The 18,502-nt window shown below is 47.5% G+C and overlaps 7 protein-coding genes across 7 annotated transcripts; 4 read left to right on the forward strand and 3 right to left on the reverse strand.

The window, feature by feature from the left end:
- Window positions 1-734: 734 nt before the first annotated feature.
- Pmar_PMAR000070 (cAMP-specific 3',5'-cyclic phosphodiesterase, putative) lies at window positions 735-3,512 on the forward strand (the record flags this gene model as incomplete). The annotated part of the gene is made up of 15 exons (XM_002781642.1): window positions 735-812; window positions 896-994; window positions 1,039-1,113; window positions 1,160-1,237; window positions 1,284-1,349; window positions 1,396-1,479; window positions 2,035-2,142; window positions 2,189-2,257; window positions 2,462-2,586; window positions 2,632-2,719; window positions 2,766-2,879; window positions 2,928-3,041; window positions 3,085-3,222; window positions 3,268-3,391; window positions 3,433-3,512. The coding sequence occupies 15 exons, from the start codon at window positions 735-737 to the stop codon at window positions 3,510-3,512; spliced, it is 1,440 nt and encodes a 479-aa protein (XP_002781688.1).
- A 1,566-nt stretch (window positions 3,513-5,078) lies between these two features.
- On the reverse strand, window positions 5,079-5,428 carry Pmar_PMAR000071 (hypothetical protein; the record flags this gene model as incomplete). The annotated part of the gene is made up of 3 exons (XM_002781643.1): window positions 5,079-5,148; window positions 5,193-5,296; window positions 5,341-5,428. Coding segments are annotated over 3 exons (262 nt in total), but the record flags the coding sequence as incomplete, so codon positions are not given.
- A 304-nt stretch (window positions 5,429-5,732) lies between these two features.
- Pmar_PMAR000072 (conserved hypothetical protein) lies at window positions 5,733-6,535 on the reverse strand (the record flags this gene model as incomplete). The annotated part of the gene is made up of 2 exons (XM_002781644.1): window positions 5,733-6,454; window positions 6,496-6,535. 2 exons carry the CDS (start codon window positions 6,533-6,535, stop codon window positions 5,733-5,735), a joined length of 762 nt encoding a protein of 253 aa, XP_002781690.1.
- Window positions 6,536-7,553: 1,018 nt separating this feature from the next.
- On the forward strand, window positions 7,554-8,952 carry Pmar_PMAR000073 (inorganic phosphate transporter, putative; the record flags this gene model as incomplete). The annotated part of the gene is made up of 1 exon (XM_002781645.1): window positions 7,554-8,952. Exon 1 carries the CDS (start codon window positions 7,567-7,569, stop codon window positions 8,950-8,952), a length of 1,386 nt encoding a protein of 461 aa, XP_002781691.1. The 5' UTR covers window positions 7,554-7,566.
- A 713-nt stretch (window positions 8,953-9,665) lies between these two features.
- On the forward strand, window positions 9,666-11,120 carry Pmar_PMAR000074 (inorganic phosphate transporter, putative; the record flags this gene model as incomplete). The annotated part of the gene is made up of 1 exon (XM_002781646.1): window positions 9,666-11,120. The coding sequence occupies one exon, from the start codon at window positions 9,666-9,668 to the stop codon at window positions 11,076-11,078; it is 1,413 nt and encodes a 470-aa protein (XP_002781692.1). The 3' UTR covers window positions 11,079-11,120.
- A 1,165-nt stretch (window positions 11,121-12,285) lies between these two features.
- Window positions 12,286-13,935, forward strand: Pmar_PMAR000075 (inorganic phosphate transporter, putative; the record flags this gene model as incomplete). Its single annotated transcript, XM_002781647.1, has 1 exon — window positions 12,286-13,935. The coding sequence occupies one exon, from the start codon at window positions 12,286-12,288 to the stop codon at window positions 13,669-13,671; it is 1,386 nt and encodes a 461-aa protein (XP_002781693.1). The 3' UTR covers window positions 13,672-13,935.
- A 1,357-nt stretch (window positions 13,936-15,292) lies between these two features.
- Pmar_PMAR000076 (kelch repeat protein, putative) lies at window positions 15,293-17,271 on the reverse strand (the record flags this gene model as incomplete). Its single annotated transcript, XM_002781648.1, has 10 exons — window positions 15,293-15,732; window positions 15,775-15,888; window positions 15,938-16,043; window positions 16,089-16,183; window positions 16,233-16,378; window positions 16,426-16,573; window positions 16,617-16,735; window positions 16,780-16,937; window positions 16,983-17,112; window positions 17,159-17,271. 10 exons carry the CDS (start codon window positions 17,269-17,271, stop codon window positions 15,383-15,385), a joined length of 1,479 nt encoding a protein of 492 aa, XP_002781694.1. The 3' UTR covers window positions 15,293-15,382.
- Window positions 17,272-18,502: the final 1,231 nt, after the last annotated feature.

Here is an 18,502-nt window from a genome sequence, read left to right on the forward strand (position 1 = left end):
TAGCGTCATGACAGTAAACCAACAACAGCGAGTTCAACCTCAAGTGGCTATAAATCCCGATCTGCTGCTCCTCCACAAACAGGTGTATTTCTTTGCGATCGTGGTGTTGTTGTTCCAACCCCTGCAAATTGCCGAGACTACCGGACGAAGCCTTGACGTTCTCGTAACAGTCTGTTTGAGCCTCCTTGTCGATCAGGTGGGAGTTGATTGATGCCCAGCGTCCTCTCGCTAGAAAGCTGTGCTTCTCAGGCGAAGAACCTTATTCTGCAGCCGATCATATGGTGGGTGTTAATAAGGAGGTGAAATCTGATCAGCGTGTTGACGAGTGATTTTCCGACGCGGCCTCATGAGCTCTCTGCTGGAATTCTACGGCCCAATCTATATTGATACTAGCCAAGATTAGCGCGATAGTTGTCAGATGCGGCACCATTTTCCCCGGTATACAAGAGTACAACGATGAGTATCTACTGCAGTGGGATCTGCAAGACTCGCTGGTGACCAATCCCACTACCTCTCCGCATTGACTCATGATCCAGGTCATGAGCATCCGCATGAGAATGCAACTCTTCTTCGAGACAGAAAGTGTCACGCTTGCTACCAATTACTTGGTTGGGGGCTATGCCGTGCTCATATTGAGTCAGCTGGCAACGCAGGACTATTGGGATGGCGTTACAGTCATCGAGAATATCTATAAGTGGGCACGAAATGCATCACCCTCAACATCCCTTCCTCAGATGGACAGACTTCGCGACTGTTTGTATATTCATGCTAGAGATAACGTGCAAAACGTTCGCCTACTGGCTGGAATTTTGGTTAGATCCCTGGAATTTGGTTGACAACGTCGTTGTCATAGCGAGTTTCGTCGTCGGCGGTGAGTCGGTGTTGAAGGTCTCAGCTGCGCACCGGTTCTGCTGCAGTGATGGCAGCTGAGATGAAAGGCCTGGCGCTCCTTCGACTCCTCAAGTTACTCAGAATCATGGTCGTCATCCGCAAGGTGACGAGAAGCCCTTTCGCATACGGATTATATCACACTATCAGGTGTCAGAGGGTCGGAAAAAACTAGAAGTTTTGAAAACCAAGTCTGCTGTTACTGTGGGTTCCTATGTGGACAAGGTACGCACAGCACTTGGAGGGAACGTCACGAGGAGTTGCTTGTTAGGTATTGGAGCTCATCGAAGAGCTTCAAAATGCGAGGTATTTGCCGCCATATCTCAAGGATGATCTAGACTGGGTTAAAGTTAACCAGCTCATCGCATGAGCAATTTCATAGGCGTTCTTCTCAGGACGTGATCGTGAGTAACAAGCTGTACGAAGTCAGTTTTGACACGGATGCGATAGATGCCAATAGTGTAAGCCGACAATTTCAGCGTTTAGATCCGACAGGTTGTGTTTTAGGATGGTGCCGACAACAGCGACGAGATGGCAGCGTGGATTACAGCGGCAAATGGGGCTCCTGTTAAAGCGGATGACGACATGAAGGTGAGCTTCGTGCATCTGTTAACCTATAAAGGAGTCCAAGCCAATGGGTGATGGAATGCAGAGATTCTATCTATAATCATACTCATGAACTAGCTTCGAGCTAAAGCTGAGATTCCATAGTTGTGCACAACTAGAACGTCCGAGGTCTGCCGGAATGCATGTAATCATAATACTACTCTCTATCCAATCGCTACTACATGATGCACGCGGCCCGACTACCTGGCGAGCCTCGAATAACTTGACTAAAGCATGTGGCTTTACATCCGGTCGTTCAACTGGTGATTCTGTTCAAGAGTGCAAAGTTTGTGGTGGCTCGCGAGCGATGAGTTCTCAGGACCATTCCTCGTTATATGGAGGCCGGAGTACAGTGGGGAAATATCGCGAGTCCAAAGCTCGTAGGTCCTTGTTGCTCTCCTGGTGAAGAGAATAGCCGTGGTTGTGTCTCCGTAGAAAGCGCGAACAAAGCCCGACGCGAGAGTCGCTTGAAGGTGAGCGTTGCGCCAATCTGTTTGGCAACTTCTTACTAATTGATGTGTACCGACCGAGACGTTGTAGTCTCGTGGGCGCAGTGCGAAAGAGTCGAGCCAGAATCGGGAAGCTCGGGAGACTGCTAGACGTCTAAATGAAGATATGTTCAAGACTAGTAACATGACGTCTGGTGAGGTAAGCGCTGTGTACGCTACCTGTGAGGAGGAAGACTTGAGCTCAGCAACAGCAAATAGAGTCCATGTTGAGTACAATCGAAAATTGGAGTTTCGATATCTTCCAGTTCGGCGAGGTGAGACATTACCTGAGTTTTCGATGGAGACCGTCCCACAATGGTGTTAGCTTCTGGGCGATAATTTTCTACCGATTCTGTTCGGCAAGATCTTGATTTACCACGCTTTGGTCAAAGTACATGCGTTCGACTTGGAAATCCTCTTCAACTATACAAGAAAGGTAAGGCGTTCTCTGGAGGTACAGCCATCTCGATCATGAGCAGATTCAAGAGTCTTTCCATCCCCAAGTACAGTTCCACAACATGTATCATACTGCTGACATGATACAGGCGATACATGTGATGTATCGCATGGGTAAAGTTGACAAAAATCTGAGCCACCCTGCGAGGTCTGTAAAACCGCATGACGATATTTCGTACACCGAAGCCCCTAGGTTCGCTCTCTTGTTCGCCGCTCTTATCTGTCACATGCGACACCCGGGCCTGACAAACGACTTTATGGTTAAAGCTCGCACGCCTGAGGTCGCCGTGAGTGATGCATAGTCCTCCTGAAGGTGTTGGCTTACAGGCTATACGATACAATGACAAGGCTGTGCTACAACACTGCCATCTAGCTCACGCGTTCAGTCTCCTCGAGAGTCAAGAGTTCAATTTCATGCTGAAATCAGAGCCGGGAATAGTGGTGAGCTACACGACGATGGTCGTAGCCTAGTGCAGCTCCCTAAAACAGACTGAGCTGCGGAAATTCGTCATTCATATGATCCTCCGATTGGACATCAGCCGACACATGACCGAGATAACTAATCTAACCAGCGCAATGGCTGCTGAGTTTTTTCCTTGCAGAGTGCGTATCAGCCTCGTCGAGCGACGTTACGTGCGTCTGTCAGGAAGACGACACTCTGTTGTTACTCTCGGTATCGCTAAGAGTCGCAGACATATCATGGGCGTGCAGGCCACCGGAGATTTATTCTCAATGGGCGGAGAAATTTTTCGAGGAGCTCTACCTCCAGGGCGACTTGGAGAAAGTCTGAGAAGCTGCTTTATTGACGCTCATAGTCGCCCCCTAGCAGGTCATGAGATACCCTGTATCCCCCTTCTGTGATAGAGATACTGTACAGTCTACTCGGGCGGAGCTTGCCTATGCCTACGTCATGGTTACACCTCTTATCAATGCCTATACTGTGCTCTATGATGGTATAAAAGTCTCTACATGATGTGTACTAGGTCTTTCTCAGGTCTCGTCAAGGCTTGGGTGGTTGAAGGATTAGAGCCGAATAAGAAAGGGCTGCGCGACAAGATCGGTATGACTGCATGAGCTGCCACGATTGATGCGAGCTTCACGTTTCGCTTGTTTCTGAACTTTTGCGTTGGTAATCATGACTCAAGTCGACGCGTCACCCAACAGGCGAGCTGAAAACCCTTGTCACCACTTCCACCGATGTAGTCAAATATTGCTGTGTCAGTGAATTAGAATGCAATCTTTCTGGCATTTCTTTCGACGGTTAAGATTATTCCGTGTTCATCACACCTTGTGTTTCACAAGTGCCAGCGATCCGCGCGCATTATCTCTCTGGGACACGCGATCACCGAACTACACACAGTCGCTGTTGGAAAACGCAGTTTATCTCGAGAACGAGTACACGAAAGCGTCACAATTCGAGGTTCGAAGTAAATGTGGAAGGTATCGCCATCGCAGCACAGCGTCATATCACAGGCAACGGGAACGGTTCTTGTACCTGAAGTTGACCGAACTCATGAATGCTAATACATAGGTGACCTTCGAGACACAACAGATATCTATCGAGGCATTCGGAGGGACAAACCTAGCCCAAAAGCAGCTAAGTGACTGCGAGCTTAGGAGGTTGAACGTGCAAGTACGAAGCGGCGGACTAGTGCGGCAGTTACGCAACATCACAAGAGTGAACACAACAATCAACGGGCCCGCATCGATACCGCCGTTTGGCTCAACACTTGACACTGCTATTCGCCTGATCCATCTGACCGACGTACAGCTCTTGGTAGCCTGATGAGCGGACAGCGGCGGGTCAAAAGGCGTCCATGGGTGAGTTATACGAGTTAACATTTCGAAGACAACGAAAGCGGTGGCCCACCGTGGGTTCATCCCACTCGCGATACGTACTCTCCAACATCGTCATTGTTTTTCTCTGGAGAAAGTTCACGGGGCCGCGAGGGTGGTGTATCCGGGAGAAAACCGAAGTGTCCATACTTAGCGATGTTCTGTTGCCTCGAAATCTGCAAACGGTTCCCAATTCGAAATATATCAACAGTAAAAAAGCACTACTGCTTCTATCGAGCTAAATCCAGGCTGTACGAATGAACAGAGCTCTTGTAAGCCATCGGATTAAGAGAAGAATAGTTTACTAGATTATAACGAGAGATATTTCGATTTCACCTCAATGACAGAGACGACAGATGGTGGCTCAGGCTGGAGGGGCAGAGTGGGAAGATGAGTCACACAGTCTTCGACAGGCGGTTGTATATCCTGAATAGAAATGATAACAGATCAGTGTCGGTTAGGAACTTGCCACCTTTTTCGTCCCCAAGTTTTCCGTCTTAGACTTCACTGGTGACAATCTGATAGTCGGCAGGCTCTTCAGAAGATTCTCGGCACCGATTGGCAGAGCAAATGGTATGTGCGATCGATCTATTCTCACTCGTTGGAGGTCAACGCCAAATTCCTGAAGTTACGTATGTAGGTATCGACCCAGCCTTGTGGATCGATCACATTCCGATCGTCATGCAAACCCCGCTTCGACGCTTCCTTCCGGAGAGCTTCTAGGGCTCTCATGTCGATGCCCTGCACCCAGTCGGCGGCTATTCTTATGAGATTAATCTTGAGCTCTGATGAAAAGACTCGCACCTTGACGACGCTTGAAATGATTAGCCTCGACCCCGTTCTCTCGCATTTTACGTTCTAACACCACGAGCACCTAAGGTTGAGCCGAACGCCACTCCTCATAATAGAGATTTTCACCTCGTCGACTAGGGCGTCAACTTTCTGTTCATACCACTCGATTCGGGCGGCTAACGACTGGATGTAAATTGGTATCCGATTCACGTCACGTGTCTTTGGATCACCTATGATGTAGCCTTGGTATAACGAGGCGATCACACAAGCACACTTCGGAGTCTGGCGCAGCCTTGGAGGAACTCATCGCGATTGACTTCGCCATCTCCATCGGCATCAAGACATTCGAAGACTTGAGCCATGTCCTTCACTGGCATACGGATCTCCGACAAGAGTGCGAGGATTTTCGGATTGCGCGAGGCTTCCTGGAATATACAACGTGGTCGTTATGCATTGTTATCAACAAGCAGCGACTCAATGTACTAATACAACGATAAGTTCTGGTGTGAGGCGAACAGGACGTCTTCAGTTCGCAGCCAAGAGCAAACCTCAAGCTCATCTCTGTCTAGTTTTCCATTCTCATCCACGTCTATTTCCTCGAAGATTCTCCGCAGTTTTAACATAACTTTAGCCTGTGCTCGAGACCTCTGTATTTCCAATTGTGTATCATTTGCCTGGGAAAGAGAATTGCCTGACTCTTTCGGCGTCAGCGAGGGATACTTTAGCGGCTTCGATAGCATTGTTGATGATGGAAGCGAGCATAACGTTGAGGATAGCATACGCCGTTATGAAAAGGTAGGGGAGGAAAAATAGCCACATGATGGGGTAGATTCGGCACACTGGCCGAGCTACACTTATCATCCAGTTGTCTTGCGTTGTAACTTGGAACAACGTTAGCAAGCCAGCCCAGGGGGTTCCGAAGTATTCGTATGGGTCGAAGAACTCATAAGGTCCGGCGATCTGACGGGTTGTGAAAGCCCAGGCAGTAGACTTGCCGAGGACCAATCGCAAGAGGATCGCACAGACCCAGGTAAGCGAGAATAGTAGCAGTGTCACCCAAGCGAGGGTCTTTAACATAGCTATGATCCCTGTTAAGACTAGCCATAGTTCTCGGAAGAATCTCAGTAAACGGACAAGTCTGATGAGGCGAATCATCCGTACCAAGCGGAGACTTAGAAGGGACTTCAGGGCCGAGCCAGAGACGATAAAAGTCTCGACTATCGTTTTGAATACGAGTATGCAGTCGAAAATGTTGAATGCATCGTTGAAGAAATCAGCACGATTGTAGTAGATTCTGATGATGAGCTCGACAATGTATACCAGAACGAAGAAGACATTCAAGGTCTCGAAGATCGGATGGTCCGGATCTGTCGCGTCGGTCTGTATCCCTGAAGTAGATGCTGTGGGAGCCCGTCGAGGGTATTCTTACCAATCTCGATAGCGTTGAGGAGTATGATGATTCCCATCATTGTGTTGAACCATACGCGATCACAAACAGGCACCTTGCTGCTTTCAGAGCCGAGATCTGGATCATTCTAGGCCTCGTGATAGAGCTGACATGCCACACCTTTTCTCTGTGCTCCCAATAAGAGCTTTCTTGGAGGTTCTAGTCGCCCTGCCGACTGGCTTAGCTGGAGGGTGAACTAAGAGAATTAATCACCACAGTAGTGGCGTATTTTCATACGGTATTCTGTTTACTCGACAGATGCGGGTCGTGGCCAATAAGGACCGCTCGTTGTGCCATTTAAGAGAGTCGGAAGAAGCTCATCTGCGTGCTAAAGGCTGTTACCCTCCGCTGTAAGGGAAGTCTCTGTAGCAATTCGGAATATCGAGGCATTGATGAACTTTCGACCTCGCTTAATCGTTTTTCCCAACAGCGAAGGATATGTTATTTTCAACAGGAGCTCGGTTTAAGGTCCTATGCATTGGGTCATCATCGCTGCTCATCATGATAGGGCAAAGTTCTGTATTCATTGAAACGACTCGCTGGACGGCGCACTAGTTTGACTTGGTGAATTAGCAGGGTCATATTCCCAATTGTTTCTGTACGGTTATTTTATCGGCGCTATCTCAGTATATTGTCGAGAACATATGTACATATACGTACCATATCAGATTTTCGCGAAGAAAAATATCTCAACTCCCATTGAAATCCAGTTGGCAAGGATTCGGCAGCCTCCGAATTAGCGAAACCAGTTGCAGCCTGTCTGACAGGCTGTCAACATCTGACGAAAGCCGCGCGCGCCCTAAAATTCTGAATCCGCACGCAGGAGATTTATAGCTGTTCCTTGCATTATAGGTGACGTCAAGGGCGTTGACTATGTACCATGTATTACTCGTTATAGAGGAAAGAGTCTATCGACGTCAAGGGCATATATGTTCCTTGGCAAGGGATTCGAAGTCAGTGTTCATTGTGTAGTTACATATGAATGATTAGATAGGTTGTAAAGGCTTCCAGTTGAGTACTGACAATCGCCTCGTTACAGTTCGCTTTCGTTCAATGTCGGACACTACTGACACTGACGTGAAAGAAGTCCCTCATCCGAGCGTTGATAACGACGAGAAACGAGTTCCTCACGGGAAGAGTACTTTCCATGTGTTCCGAGAGAACAGCCATTTGATACTTAAACTTGGCTCTGGCTTCTTTGCTGACGCGTACGACTTATTTGTCATTGACATCGTTTTGGCCATATTGCAAGAGCTTCAGAACGAGGATCCAGAGGGCATCGGCCTCACACAAGAGACGAAGGGTCTCATCGCTGCCGCTACATCGGCTGGTGCTGTACTTGGCATGATCTTTTTCGGTGTACTCGGCGACTATGCTGGTCGACGTGTGTCTATCATTTGCACAGGATCTCTCGTTGTTCTCGGTTCGATCGCCTCCGCATGTGTGCAGCGCTCAGAAGTGTTTTCCCTGGCCTATCAACTTTGTATTTGTCGTCTCGTTCTGGGCTTTGGTATAGGTGGGGAATACCCTCTATCAGCAGCTATGGCTTCAGAAAGGGCCTCCAGTGAAGTTCGTGGTCGAGTGGTTGCTGGTGTTTTCTCTATGCAAGGTCTTGGCATGATCGCTGCCTCTATCTTACCGCTCATTTTCCTCTATGCTGGAGCATCGTTACCTTTAACGTGGCGCTTTCTACTAGGCATAGCCGTTCTGCCCAGCGCTGTAGCGCTCTACTTTAGATTTGGCCTGAAGGAATCTTCGGCTTTTCATCAATCCCGGCAACGAGCCCCTGCGAACTTCGGCTCTCGAATCAAATCGGTGGCAACTACTATTTTCGCTGTATCCGTACCGTTACTCGGTACCTCTTTATCGTGGCTATTTATGGATATTACTTTTTACGGGACGGGCGAGTTCAAGCACGCCGTTGCTGACTCACTTTTCCCGAGTGCAAATGTACATAGTAAAGTAATCGATGCGTCCATATTTGCTATGATCATATCGTTTATCGCCTTACCTGGATACATATGTGCCTGTCTATTCATAGATAGATTGGGTCGGTGGACTCTTCAAGTTCTGGGTTTCTGTATGATGGCAGTCTTTTATTTGGTCATGGCCATCTGTATACAGTTTAATGCCAATGCATATCTCAACTTGGTGGTTTTTGGTGTTACTTTCTTTTGGACCAACTTCGGCCCAAATACGACAACATTCATCATTCCCTCGGAGATTTTCCCTACACAAGTAAAGACGACATGCCATGGTTTCTCCGCGGCTATGGGTAAAGTTGGTGCTATCATTGGCGCTTATTCGTTCCCGACTCTACAAGCAAAAGTCGGCCTCTTTGGTGTGATGTATGTCTGCGCTGTTATTGCAGCTGTGGGTCTGGTGTCGACTCTCGTATTCCTGAAGAAAAGTGTGGTGAAAAATGGCGTCAAGCTCTAGTTCATAAAGTCGTGTTATAATGTTTACTGCATCCTGGTGCAGTACTGAAATGAACCATTTTACGTATATGAACAGTCAACCCGTGATGAGGATTGAAAGCTCTTCACCGCAATGCTATACCCGCCATAGATCTGTAAGAGTAGGCTCTCCCATATCTACTCGATTGATCTACACATTCCTCAGAAGTCCAAGCTTGGGTGCATCTTTTTCCAAGGCAGTTGGGTCATTCTCACTGTCTATACGTTTCGAGTCATGAACTGATCATGATCTCTCCTTCTTACCCGGTTGAACAGATTTAAGGAAGAAAAAGTTGTTTTTACGAACTCCTGGTGTCCAGCACGTCTGAACCAGGATATTGCTGTGTTTTCGTTTGTAGAGAACCAGTAATAGTTCTGTGAACACTACAGCTAGTCGGATTCTACTTAATTACTGTCTTGCGTTTACTATAAGCACGAACGGAATTATACCGGGATCTTGCGCTAGTGTGTATTCCGCTAGTAGCTGTCCACATTCGTCGTCTGTCTCCTTGTGTGGTATGGCTAAACATTTGGAGTTAGCTCCGGAATATCAAACGGTAGGGAATGTGATTCGATGTTGCATAACCCATATTGATTGATGTGTTGTAAAAAGTGTGGTATTATCTTATCTCTATCCTGGGCAAATGTCGGGTGTGAACGTTAGTTGGTTCATTTGTTTCGTCCTTCTCTTTCTTCATGTCGTCCTCGTCGTCGCCGACTCCTAAGGCCACTGTCGAAGTCAAGTCTCCCAGCACTTGGTCGGTATTCAAGGATAACTTTCCCCTTATAGTGAAGCTTGGTTCTGGTTTCTTCGCTGATGCATATGATATGTTCGTAATCGATATTGTATTGTCCATATTGGGTGAGCTTCAAGATATTGATGCTGATGGCATTGGCTTGGACGAGAGCACGAAGGGTCTCATTGCTTCAGCTACTTCTATTGGTGCTGTCGTTGGTATGATATTCTTCGGTATCATTGGTGACGAAGTTGGTCGCCGTTTGGCAATCCTCTGCACTGGGTCTCTTGTTGTCATCGGATCCATAGCCTCAGCATGTTGTCAAAGATCAGAAGCTTTCCCTTTGGCGTATCAGCTTTTCCTATGCCGTTTGGTCCTTGGCTTTGGCATTGGTGGTGAGTACCCGTTGTCGGCGGCAATGGCATCTGAGCGCTCCTCAGCGGCGGTTCGTGGTCGAGTAACTGCAGGAATCTTCTCCATGCAAGGTCTTGGTGCTGTTGTTGCTGCGGTGTTGCCACTGATACTCCTTGCATGTGGTGCTTCGCTTCAAGTGACTTGGAGAGTCCTCCTAGTCGTCGCTGTCATTCCTAGTGCGTTCGCTCTGTATTTGAGGTTCTCGTTGAAGGAATCAGACAGTTTCAAGAATGCTAAGAGTAAACGACACGGCAACAGCGTTGATCGCGCTACTAAGTTCCTTAAGACGATCTGGACACTCATATTGCCACTCCTCGGTACTTCCTTGTCCTGGTTGTTCATGGACATAACGTTTTACGGTACTGGTGAGTTCAAGCATGTAGTGGCCAATGAGCTGTTCCCTGGTGGCGAAGGTGTGAAGAAAGTGATGAACGATTCATGGTTCGCCTTTGTGGTTTCTCTTGTGGGTCTTCCCGGGTATATCTGTGCCTGCATTTTCATTGACAAGCTCGGAAGGTGGAGGCTGCAGGTCCTCGGTTTTGTGATGATGATATTGTTCTATTTGATAATGGGTGTATGCTCACAGTTCAGCACCAACGCGTACTTGAATCTGGTTATATTCTCCATTACCTTTTTCTGGACCAATTTCGGTCCAAACACTACCACCTTCATCATTCCATCGGAGATCTTCCCTATTGATGTCAAGAGTACTTGCCACGGTTTCTCTGCGTCTATGGGCAAAGTTGGTGCTATCATTGGTGCATACTGCTTCCCAACGTTGCAGGCGTCATTGGGTCTAGGAGGTGTTATGTACGTATGTGCTGGTGTGGCTGCTTTGGGTTTGGCCTCGACCTTGATATTCCTCAAGAGGAAGCTACTTGATGATGCATCTGATGCTTCTGTTGATGGTTATTCAACTGATAATTCTGTTGTCGAGCTCAAGGTCTCCGCTGCCTAAGGTGTAGAGGAGGAAGTGTTCAGAGTGGGCGAAACTGTGAAGAGTTGTTGTGAATACGTTCAACAACAATAAGGCTACTGTTATTTCCCCTAAAGAGGAGCTCTTAAATGTTATTCGGTGCTGAGCCAATGAGTTCTTAGGCAATATTCAGCATTCTCGGTTATATATTAGAGATATGTGTAAATACGTTATTATTGCCGATGCGGTCTGCATAGAGAGTGTGAGATTCCCCTTCTAAATTTTGCACGTACACTTGTCGCTGATGGCAATTGTGTAGTGTACGCGCCCACTCGTGTTAGACACTTTAAAACCTGCGTATCAGGTTTGATGCTCTGTTGTTCCTGAACTAGAAGGTTGCACTTGCAATTTTTCGCCGGTTTGTAAGAGTGTTGTAGTAGGGGTGTCGCTCTCAACAGACGTGTTATTGACAGTTTCCTTAGTGGTTTAGCGGTGACCTGCACGTCAGGACCGTTAGCCTTAAGGCATTCTGTTGTTTCTACTATAAGTACCAAGAAGTTGTTAGGGTGTAGTCTCGTACTTATCACCCGTGGTTGTTTCTCCTGTGTCGATTTCAATGAGATTGTGTTGTGTTTATTAGTGTGTTGACTTGAAGCACTCTCTGGTTACAGTTGGAGTCTCAGAATAGTGGATCTTGTGATCTTCGCTAATTGTAAGGAGTATAGTGAGCTGTTCTTGAGGATGTGTCTGGATTTTCTGTTCACGATGATACAAGTCGGCATAGTGAGCTTACTCAGGTTTGACAATCTTCTACAGTGCAGAATCTGGACTTGACCCATTAGTTTGGTGGCAAGCACTTGACAACAATATTGTTTTTCTGGGGGTGTAATTGTTAGATGTGGTAAACTAACCCGTCCGTGCTATGTGATGATCATATTTCTGTGACTATAGTGGGATGGGGTTGGCCTTACTATGCCTGTCTCATCGCGTGGAAGCGTTCAACCAACAGACAGTACATTTTCGGTGTGTCATTCACGCGCGCGTCGTCTGTGTTTGCGTGCTGTTACTAGGGTGTGATCGGATCAGTCTAAGTCTTATGCGAGTAATGGAATCGGATAAGCTTGAGGAGCTTCGCTCAGGAGATGATCATGGGGGCGCGGTTCTCGACTAACGCTGCCGCGCTCGAATTCGCGTTCGAGTTGCTCATATGTGAATTCGAATGCTAAAGATTCTTGATATCTTCCCGTAAATGCCCTCGAGTTCAAGATCGACAGCTTCTTCAACGGGAACGTTCGAAGTCTTCAAAGAGAATGGTCCATTGTTGTTCAAACTCGGCATTGGCTTCTTCGCTGATGCATACGATTTGTTCGTTATTGACTTGGTGTTAGCTATGTTGAGTGAACTCAACCGTGACGATCCTGAGGGTATCGGTCTTAACGTAGACACCAAAGGGGCCATCGCAGCAGCTACGTCAGTGGGCGCAGTGGTCGGTATGATTCTGTTTGGCATCATTGGTGACCGAGTTGGTCGGCGTGTGTCTATTCTGGTTACTGGTACAGTAGTCGCTGTCGGGTCAATTGCCTGTGCTTGTGCACAGAGGTCGGCCAGTTTCCCTCTCGCGCTTCAACTCTGCATATTCCGGTTTATTCTTGGTGTCGGCATTGGTGGTGAATATCCTCTTTCTGCGGCTATGGCATCTGAAAGGTCCTCGACTGCTATAAGAGGACGAGTAACTGCTGGGATATTCTCCATGCAGGGGTTGGGGTTAGTCGTAGCGTCTATTGTCCCGCTCGTTTTAGTAGTTGCCAGAGTACCCCTTGAAGTGGCTTGGAGAGTATCATTGGCCTTTGCGGTGTTACCTATTCCTATGGCTTTGTATATGAGGTTTAAGATGTCCGAGTCTGCAGCTTTCGAAAACTCAAAACGAGCACATAGTGGAGCGGCGAATTGTGACCGACTGAAGAGTATTCTAGCGATTTTGTCGAGCTTCTTGATACCACTATTGGGTACGGCTCTGTCGTGGCTTTTCATGGATATAACTTTCTATGGTACTGGAGAGTTCAAGCACGCCGTAGCGTCTGATATCTTCCCATCTGGTGAAGGTACACAGAAGATCATTGATGCATCCATATTTGCTATGATCATATCGTTTATCGCCTTACCTGGATACATATGTGCCTGTCTATTCATAGATAGATTGGGTCGGTGGACTCTTCAAGTTCTGGGTTTCTGTATGATGGCAGTCTTTTATTTGGTCATGGCCATCTGTATACAGTTTAATGCCAATGCATATCTCAACTTGGTGGTTTTTGGTGTTACTTTCTTTTGGACCAACTTCGGCCCAAATACGACAACATTCATCATTCCCTCGGAGATTTTCCCTACACAAGTAAAGACGACATGCCATGGTTTCTCCGCGGCTATGGGTAAAGTTGGTGCTATCATTGGCGCTTATTCGTTCCCAGTGCTCCAGAGTCGGATTGGTTTGGATGGCGTGATGTACGTATGCACAGTAGTGGCATTGCTGGGCCTAGCCTCTACTCTGATTTTCCTTCGTCGTAGAGTCGTAGATGATGCCCCTGATGTCTCAAAGGAGCTCAGCATGGTGAATCACGAGATGAATGGTATGGCGTGAATACTACCACTATTTGGGACAGTAGATTCGTCAGAGTCGGCAGTCTTGCACATACAAGGCACGACATTCGCACGACGAAGTTGTTGCCTTGATGTTTACGTCTTGCAAGTTTGGGTCGCCATTTTCTTGTTTGTGTACTGCTTTGTATCTGGTCTCGCACGAGACAAGTGCTTATGGTGTTTTTTCGCAGCTTTTATTTCTTTCGTTTGATTCACTCGTTGAGGCAGACGATATATTATGTAATCGCCCCTCACTCTCGGGCTTATGTTTAGTGTTCATGTTGTGTTGTTACACTCGAAATGAAGAGTTCTATGATGTATGCCTCATGCAAGTCCTTGCGTGGCGACATAGACCCTGTTTCATAGGAGCAAATTGCCCCTTGAACTCAAGTAACGTCTTTAGTATACTGTAAAACTTGAGTATCAAGTAGCCCTAAGTAATCCCGGCACATTCTGGCACGCTATTTCACTACTTGAGCAAACACTTCAACGTGAAAGGTTTGCCGAAATACTGTATTCCTAAACTTTAGACGACTTGAACTCTTAAAAAAGAAATAAGATAAATAAATTAAGAAATAGTTCAAGGCACGCTCCACCGCATCGTATTAGTTTTTTGGGAGCGTTGGGTGAGACTGGGTGTTAGCCAACTAGGCAGCAGAGGGCGATGATACTACCGAACCTCATAACACGCCGTGCATTGCCTTAACACCACAGTCACATTGCCTAGCGCGCAGGCACATAGGCAATGTCCCCAAACAACTAGTAAAAACAATAAAAGAAAAAATTCCAGGGTGGAACCGGCTCGAGATGCTCCTGCACAGCCAGATTGCTGTCACTTGATCCTCGACCGGTTGCACCACCTTCTCGTTCGAGTCGATCACAATGGCGTGCGCCACGGACGCACGAGCGATACTTGTTACGCTTGCTTGAATTTGCCCCATGCAAGCCTGGACTTGCACTAAAACTATTCTTAAAGAGAAGTATGGCGCTGTTTAGGGTACTTCGGAATCCGAAGTTCGGATGCAGCCGCTATCGTAGCAGGTATAGCTGGGATGCTCTACACCCTTGAACCATCTGTGGAAACTAAGTCAACCCCTGCTTACATCAAAAGAATCATCATGGACACGCCCACCCAAGGTGTCAAGGACAGTAATGGGGAAAAGACTCTCTCATTCGGCCGCGACGGCTGTCAGTAAGATACTCGGAAGAAGGTATAATCTTTCACTCTGATGATGGAGACATTGATAACTTGTTCGGTGTACTCTCGTCTGTCTCGATGGTCTCTCCCTTGCTGGATGGATTATCAATTCATTCGATTCAATTATTGTACATGTGAAGGTCTGATGTCACATGCAATCGTAACGTTGTGGATTTGATTATGATAATCCTTTACGCTCAACTGTTGAGTTTGTTATTATAACCAGTGCAGTATTATTTCAATCGACAACATTGAAGATGTCAAACATACAAGATGTCCAAGCAATTAACGATGAAGCGTTCTTGTTGATCCTACAAGCCTCCTAGTTATTGACCATGTTATGCGCCACTCCACATTTTATACTAGCAACTAAACATCACGTAGTGTTCATAGCATAATCGACGAGAACGTCGCTGAGACCAGACGGTCGACGCAGCTGACGGACTGCGATGATATGATCAATAATGATAATTATATTTTGCATGTTCAACATCCACTAATCAGTAAACAGATGTTAAATGTCGCCCATAATATACGGCATTATATTTCCCATCCACAGATGAAAAGGAATACAAGGCAAAGTAGGCGCCATCGATCGTCTTCTCTTCGCTAACGGTAACCGGTCACCCGAGACGTACTCCCCTAGACGCAGCAGCCATTGATGTTGACCATTAGCCGCCACCGCGTCAGTAGCGCCAGTACACAGCCATGCATCATTCACACGTTTTTCTGATCGCAGCTCTCCACCAACCAGCAAAAGACGGTCAGAATGTAATGCCACACATCGAACGAGACATCTAGCTTGCCAACGTCTTGGTATGGTCTCGGGGAGCCCATCTTGGGAAACACCCAGTGGTGGGAGACCTGCTCAAAATACTCCAACGAAGTAATAACAGCACTTCTCACATCCACAGGACTCGCTGGTCGTAGTAGATGCCTTAGTCCATGAGAATCCTTCATCTCGACTAATCCAAACGTCGGAACTGCACTGATCGACATCATTACTCGGCTCACCGAGGCCTACACAGAGAACCCTTCGCGTCTATCTAACATCGATTCTTCTTACCACCTTGAGTGCTTGTTATTTCACCACCACATAAAACTAACATCCCGCTCGGATTGTGCTGAACGACAGCCATTCCTCCTCGGGGACCGAAGTCTCCGTCTAGCGTTATCTAAATACCATGAATTCACAGTACACTGAAGCCTGTCGGGCCTACCTCTTTCCACGACACTCCGCCGTCGTCTGACCTCCACACGTCAGAAAGGAACCCCGTCATAGTAGTGCCACCGACCATGATCATCGACTGGCCGCCTACCGTACCAGGCGTACTCTCAACAATACACATTGGGAAGGAACTCACCGTTGATGGTGGTGAATCCCATGGCCCATCGGGGTTCCCATGGGGCGCACGCAGACAGGTGTTGCCAACTTTCACCAGAGTCATCAGAGCACCAAACGTCATTGAGGTGGGTGTTGTTCATACCAAGCCCGCCACAAACAACAATCCTGAAACAATAAGAGCCTGTTTTCTATAAAACGTAGTAACTACTCACCTTCCACTGTGCAGAATAGCACACGCGAAATTACAGCGCGGTGGGAATGATCCGCTCGGATCGACAGGAATGGCTTCCGTCCACGTGCGACCTCCGTCGGTTGACCGCCAAACGTCGTTCTTGAAGTTGAAGTTGCGATCCCATCCACCTATAAGAGGCTTTACCCAACGACGCACAAAATGTTAACTCACCAAGAAGGACCAATGCCCTGTCGTCTCGGAGGGGGACCATGCAATGCCCCATCCTCGGAGACCATTCGGCAGATATTGTTCGACGTTTCCATGAACGACCGCTATCAACACTGCAATACCTGCAGACACTCTCCAGACAATACCGAGGGCTGCGAGAACCTACACATCGCTCATTGACCGAGACATACTGTCGAGACCACCGGCAAGATAAACGGTGTTTCCATCCCAGCATACAGTGAGGGCGTGTCCAGACCGACCATCGAAACCGCCAGGAGGTAAGCGTTGCCAGCCTGTTGCGAATGCCACAGCAGATGTGTAGTCCTGGAAAGAGCATTAGCAACCTCAAGATAGATACATTATACTCACCAAGAGAGATGACCCAACCGCGTTGAGGACGCGCTTACGACGACAGCATTGAGTGCTCCCACAAGGGTGACAACTTATAACTCGCTGGTGAAGCCACTTCTTCCTCTGCGGTGACATCCTCAGTGAATACCTGCCACCAAAGAGTCTTCATAACGACACTGGAAGGACGAGAGTACCGATGAGTGGGATGAGCAGCATAGGATAATCGTCGTTGAGGGGATGCTGTAGTAGAGAGCGGCAGCAGAGGCTCGGGAGATCGGCTTGTCGGAGTGTTTGGAGGAATGGACATTTAATGACGGAGCTTGAAAACTACACGGCTAGATGCCATGCAATACAACCTGCAACTTAGTTGCACTTCCCAGCCACTTCTGTGCCACTCAAGTCACCCTCGTCTTCATTTAAAAACCTTTCTCTCGGATACCTCTTCCTGTGAGATATAGTTATGGGATGAATACCATAGTGTAACTGATCCCTGAGATAAGTAACACAACAACACCATCAGTGAAGCATGTTCGTTGAACGTGGAAGTAATACGATAAAAGCTCTCGCACAGGAGAATAACACCAGACATCAAACTCAAATTACTGCTAACAACAACACGACCATTCCCATACTATAACGACTCGCAACACTCCCAGAAAAGGGCGGAAGGGGCGGACCACGCCTAGTAGTACTAGTCTTCGTAGGGGTCGACGACGGGGGAATTGTAGTAGTAGTGGTAGTAGTAGTGGTCGGGTAAATGCAGTCAGTTGAGACCCAACCTGGGGGCTCATGACCCGGAGAGGCTATGACCGGAGCAACCTGCCGCATATCTTTACAGTAGCACGTCACATTACTTGAAGGGGAACACACTCGACCAACTGGAGTCTGCCAGTCCTTACAGTACGCACTTACCGTACCAACCTCCTTGCAATAACTATCCCAACACTCCAGCAGCCGCAGTGGTGACGGATATATACACTGAGGCCCTACATCCCCTACCAGTATAGTATCGATACAGAATCCACTCGGACAGTAGGCACGAGGAGGACCAGGAGAGGTACTCGGTCGCTTCTGGCAGCGACTACTAAACAACAATGTGACGACGAGCAACAGACGCATAGAGAGAGAACAGCTCCTGATCAAACCCAATCAACGAAAACAACGGAGGTCCACCCTAGTAATATGAAAAAACAAGTGAAAAACATACCTCACGACGACTGCACATCACCGCGAATATCGCGGTTTTCATGGAGTTCTACGCCACTACACGAAAAACAGGCGAAACTTGAATGAACAACTTCCCAGCTTAAACAAAGACCTAGCCCAACTACTACTATTGCAATCCTAATCGAACCTAGCAAGCTCAACAAAATTATAAAATAGGAAACGTCTTTAAGACGATGAAGATCCTGTAGCTTAAAGACGACTGCGAATAACCGTAGTATAAAAATCTTATTGCCAAGTAAAAAATGTTCCAATTATAAACACCAGGGCGATGCAAGTCCCCCCAGCGAGTCTACCACTACCAGACGATGGTG

Source organism: Perkinsus marinus, assembly GCF_000006405.1.
Source record: "Perkinsus marinus ATCC 50983 genomic scaffold scf_1104296941728, whole genome shotgun sequence".
NCBI classification, from domain to species: domain Eukaryota; phylum Perkinsozoa; order Perkinsida; family Perkinsidae; genus Perkinsus; species Perkinsus marinus.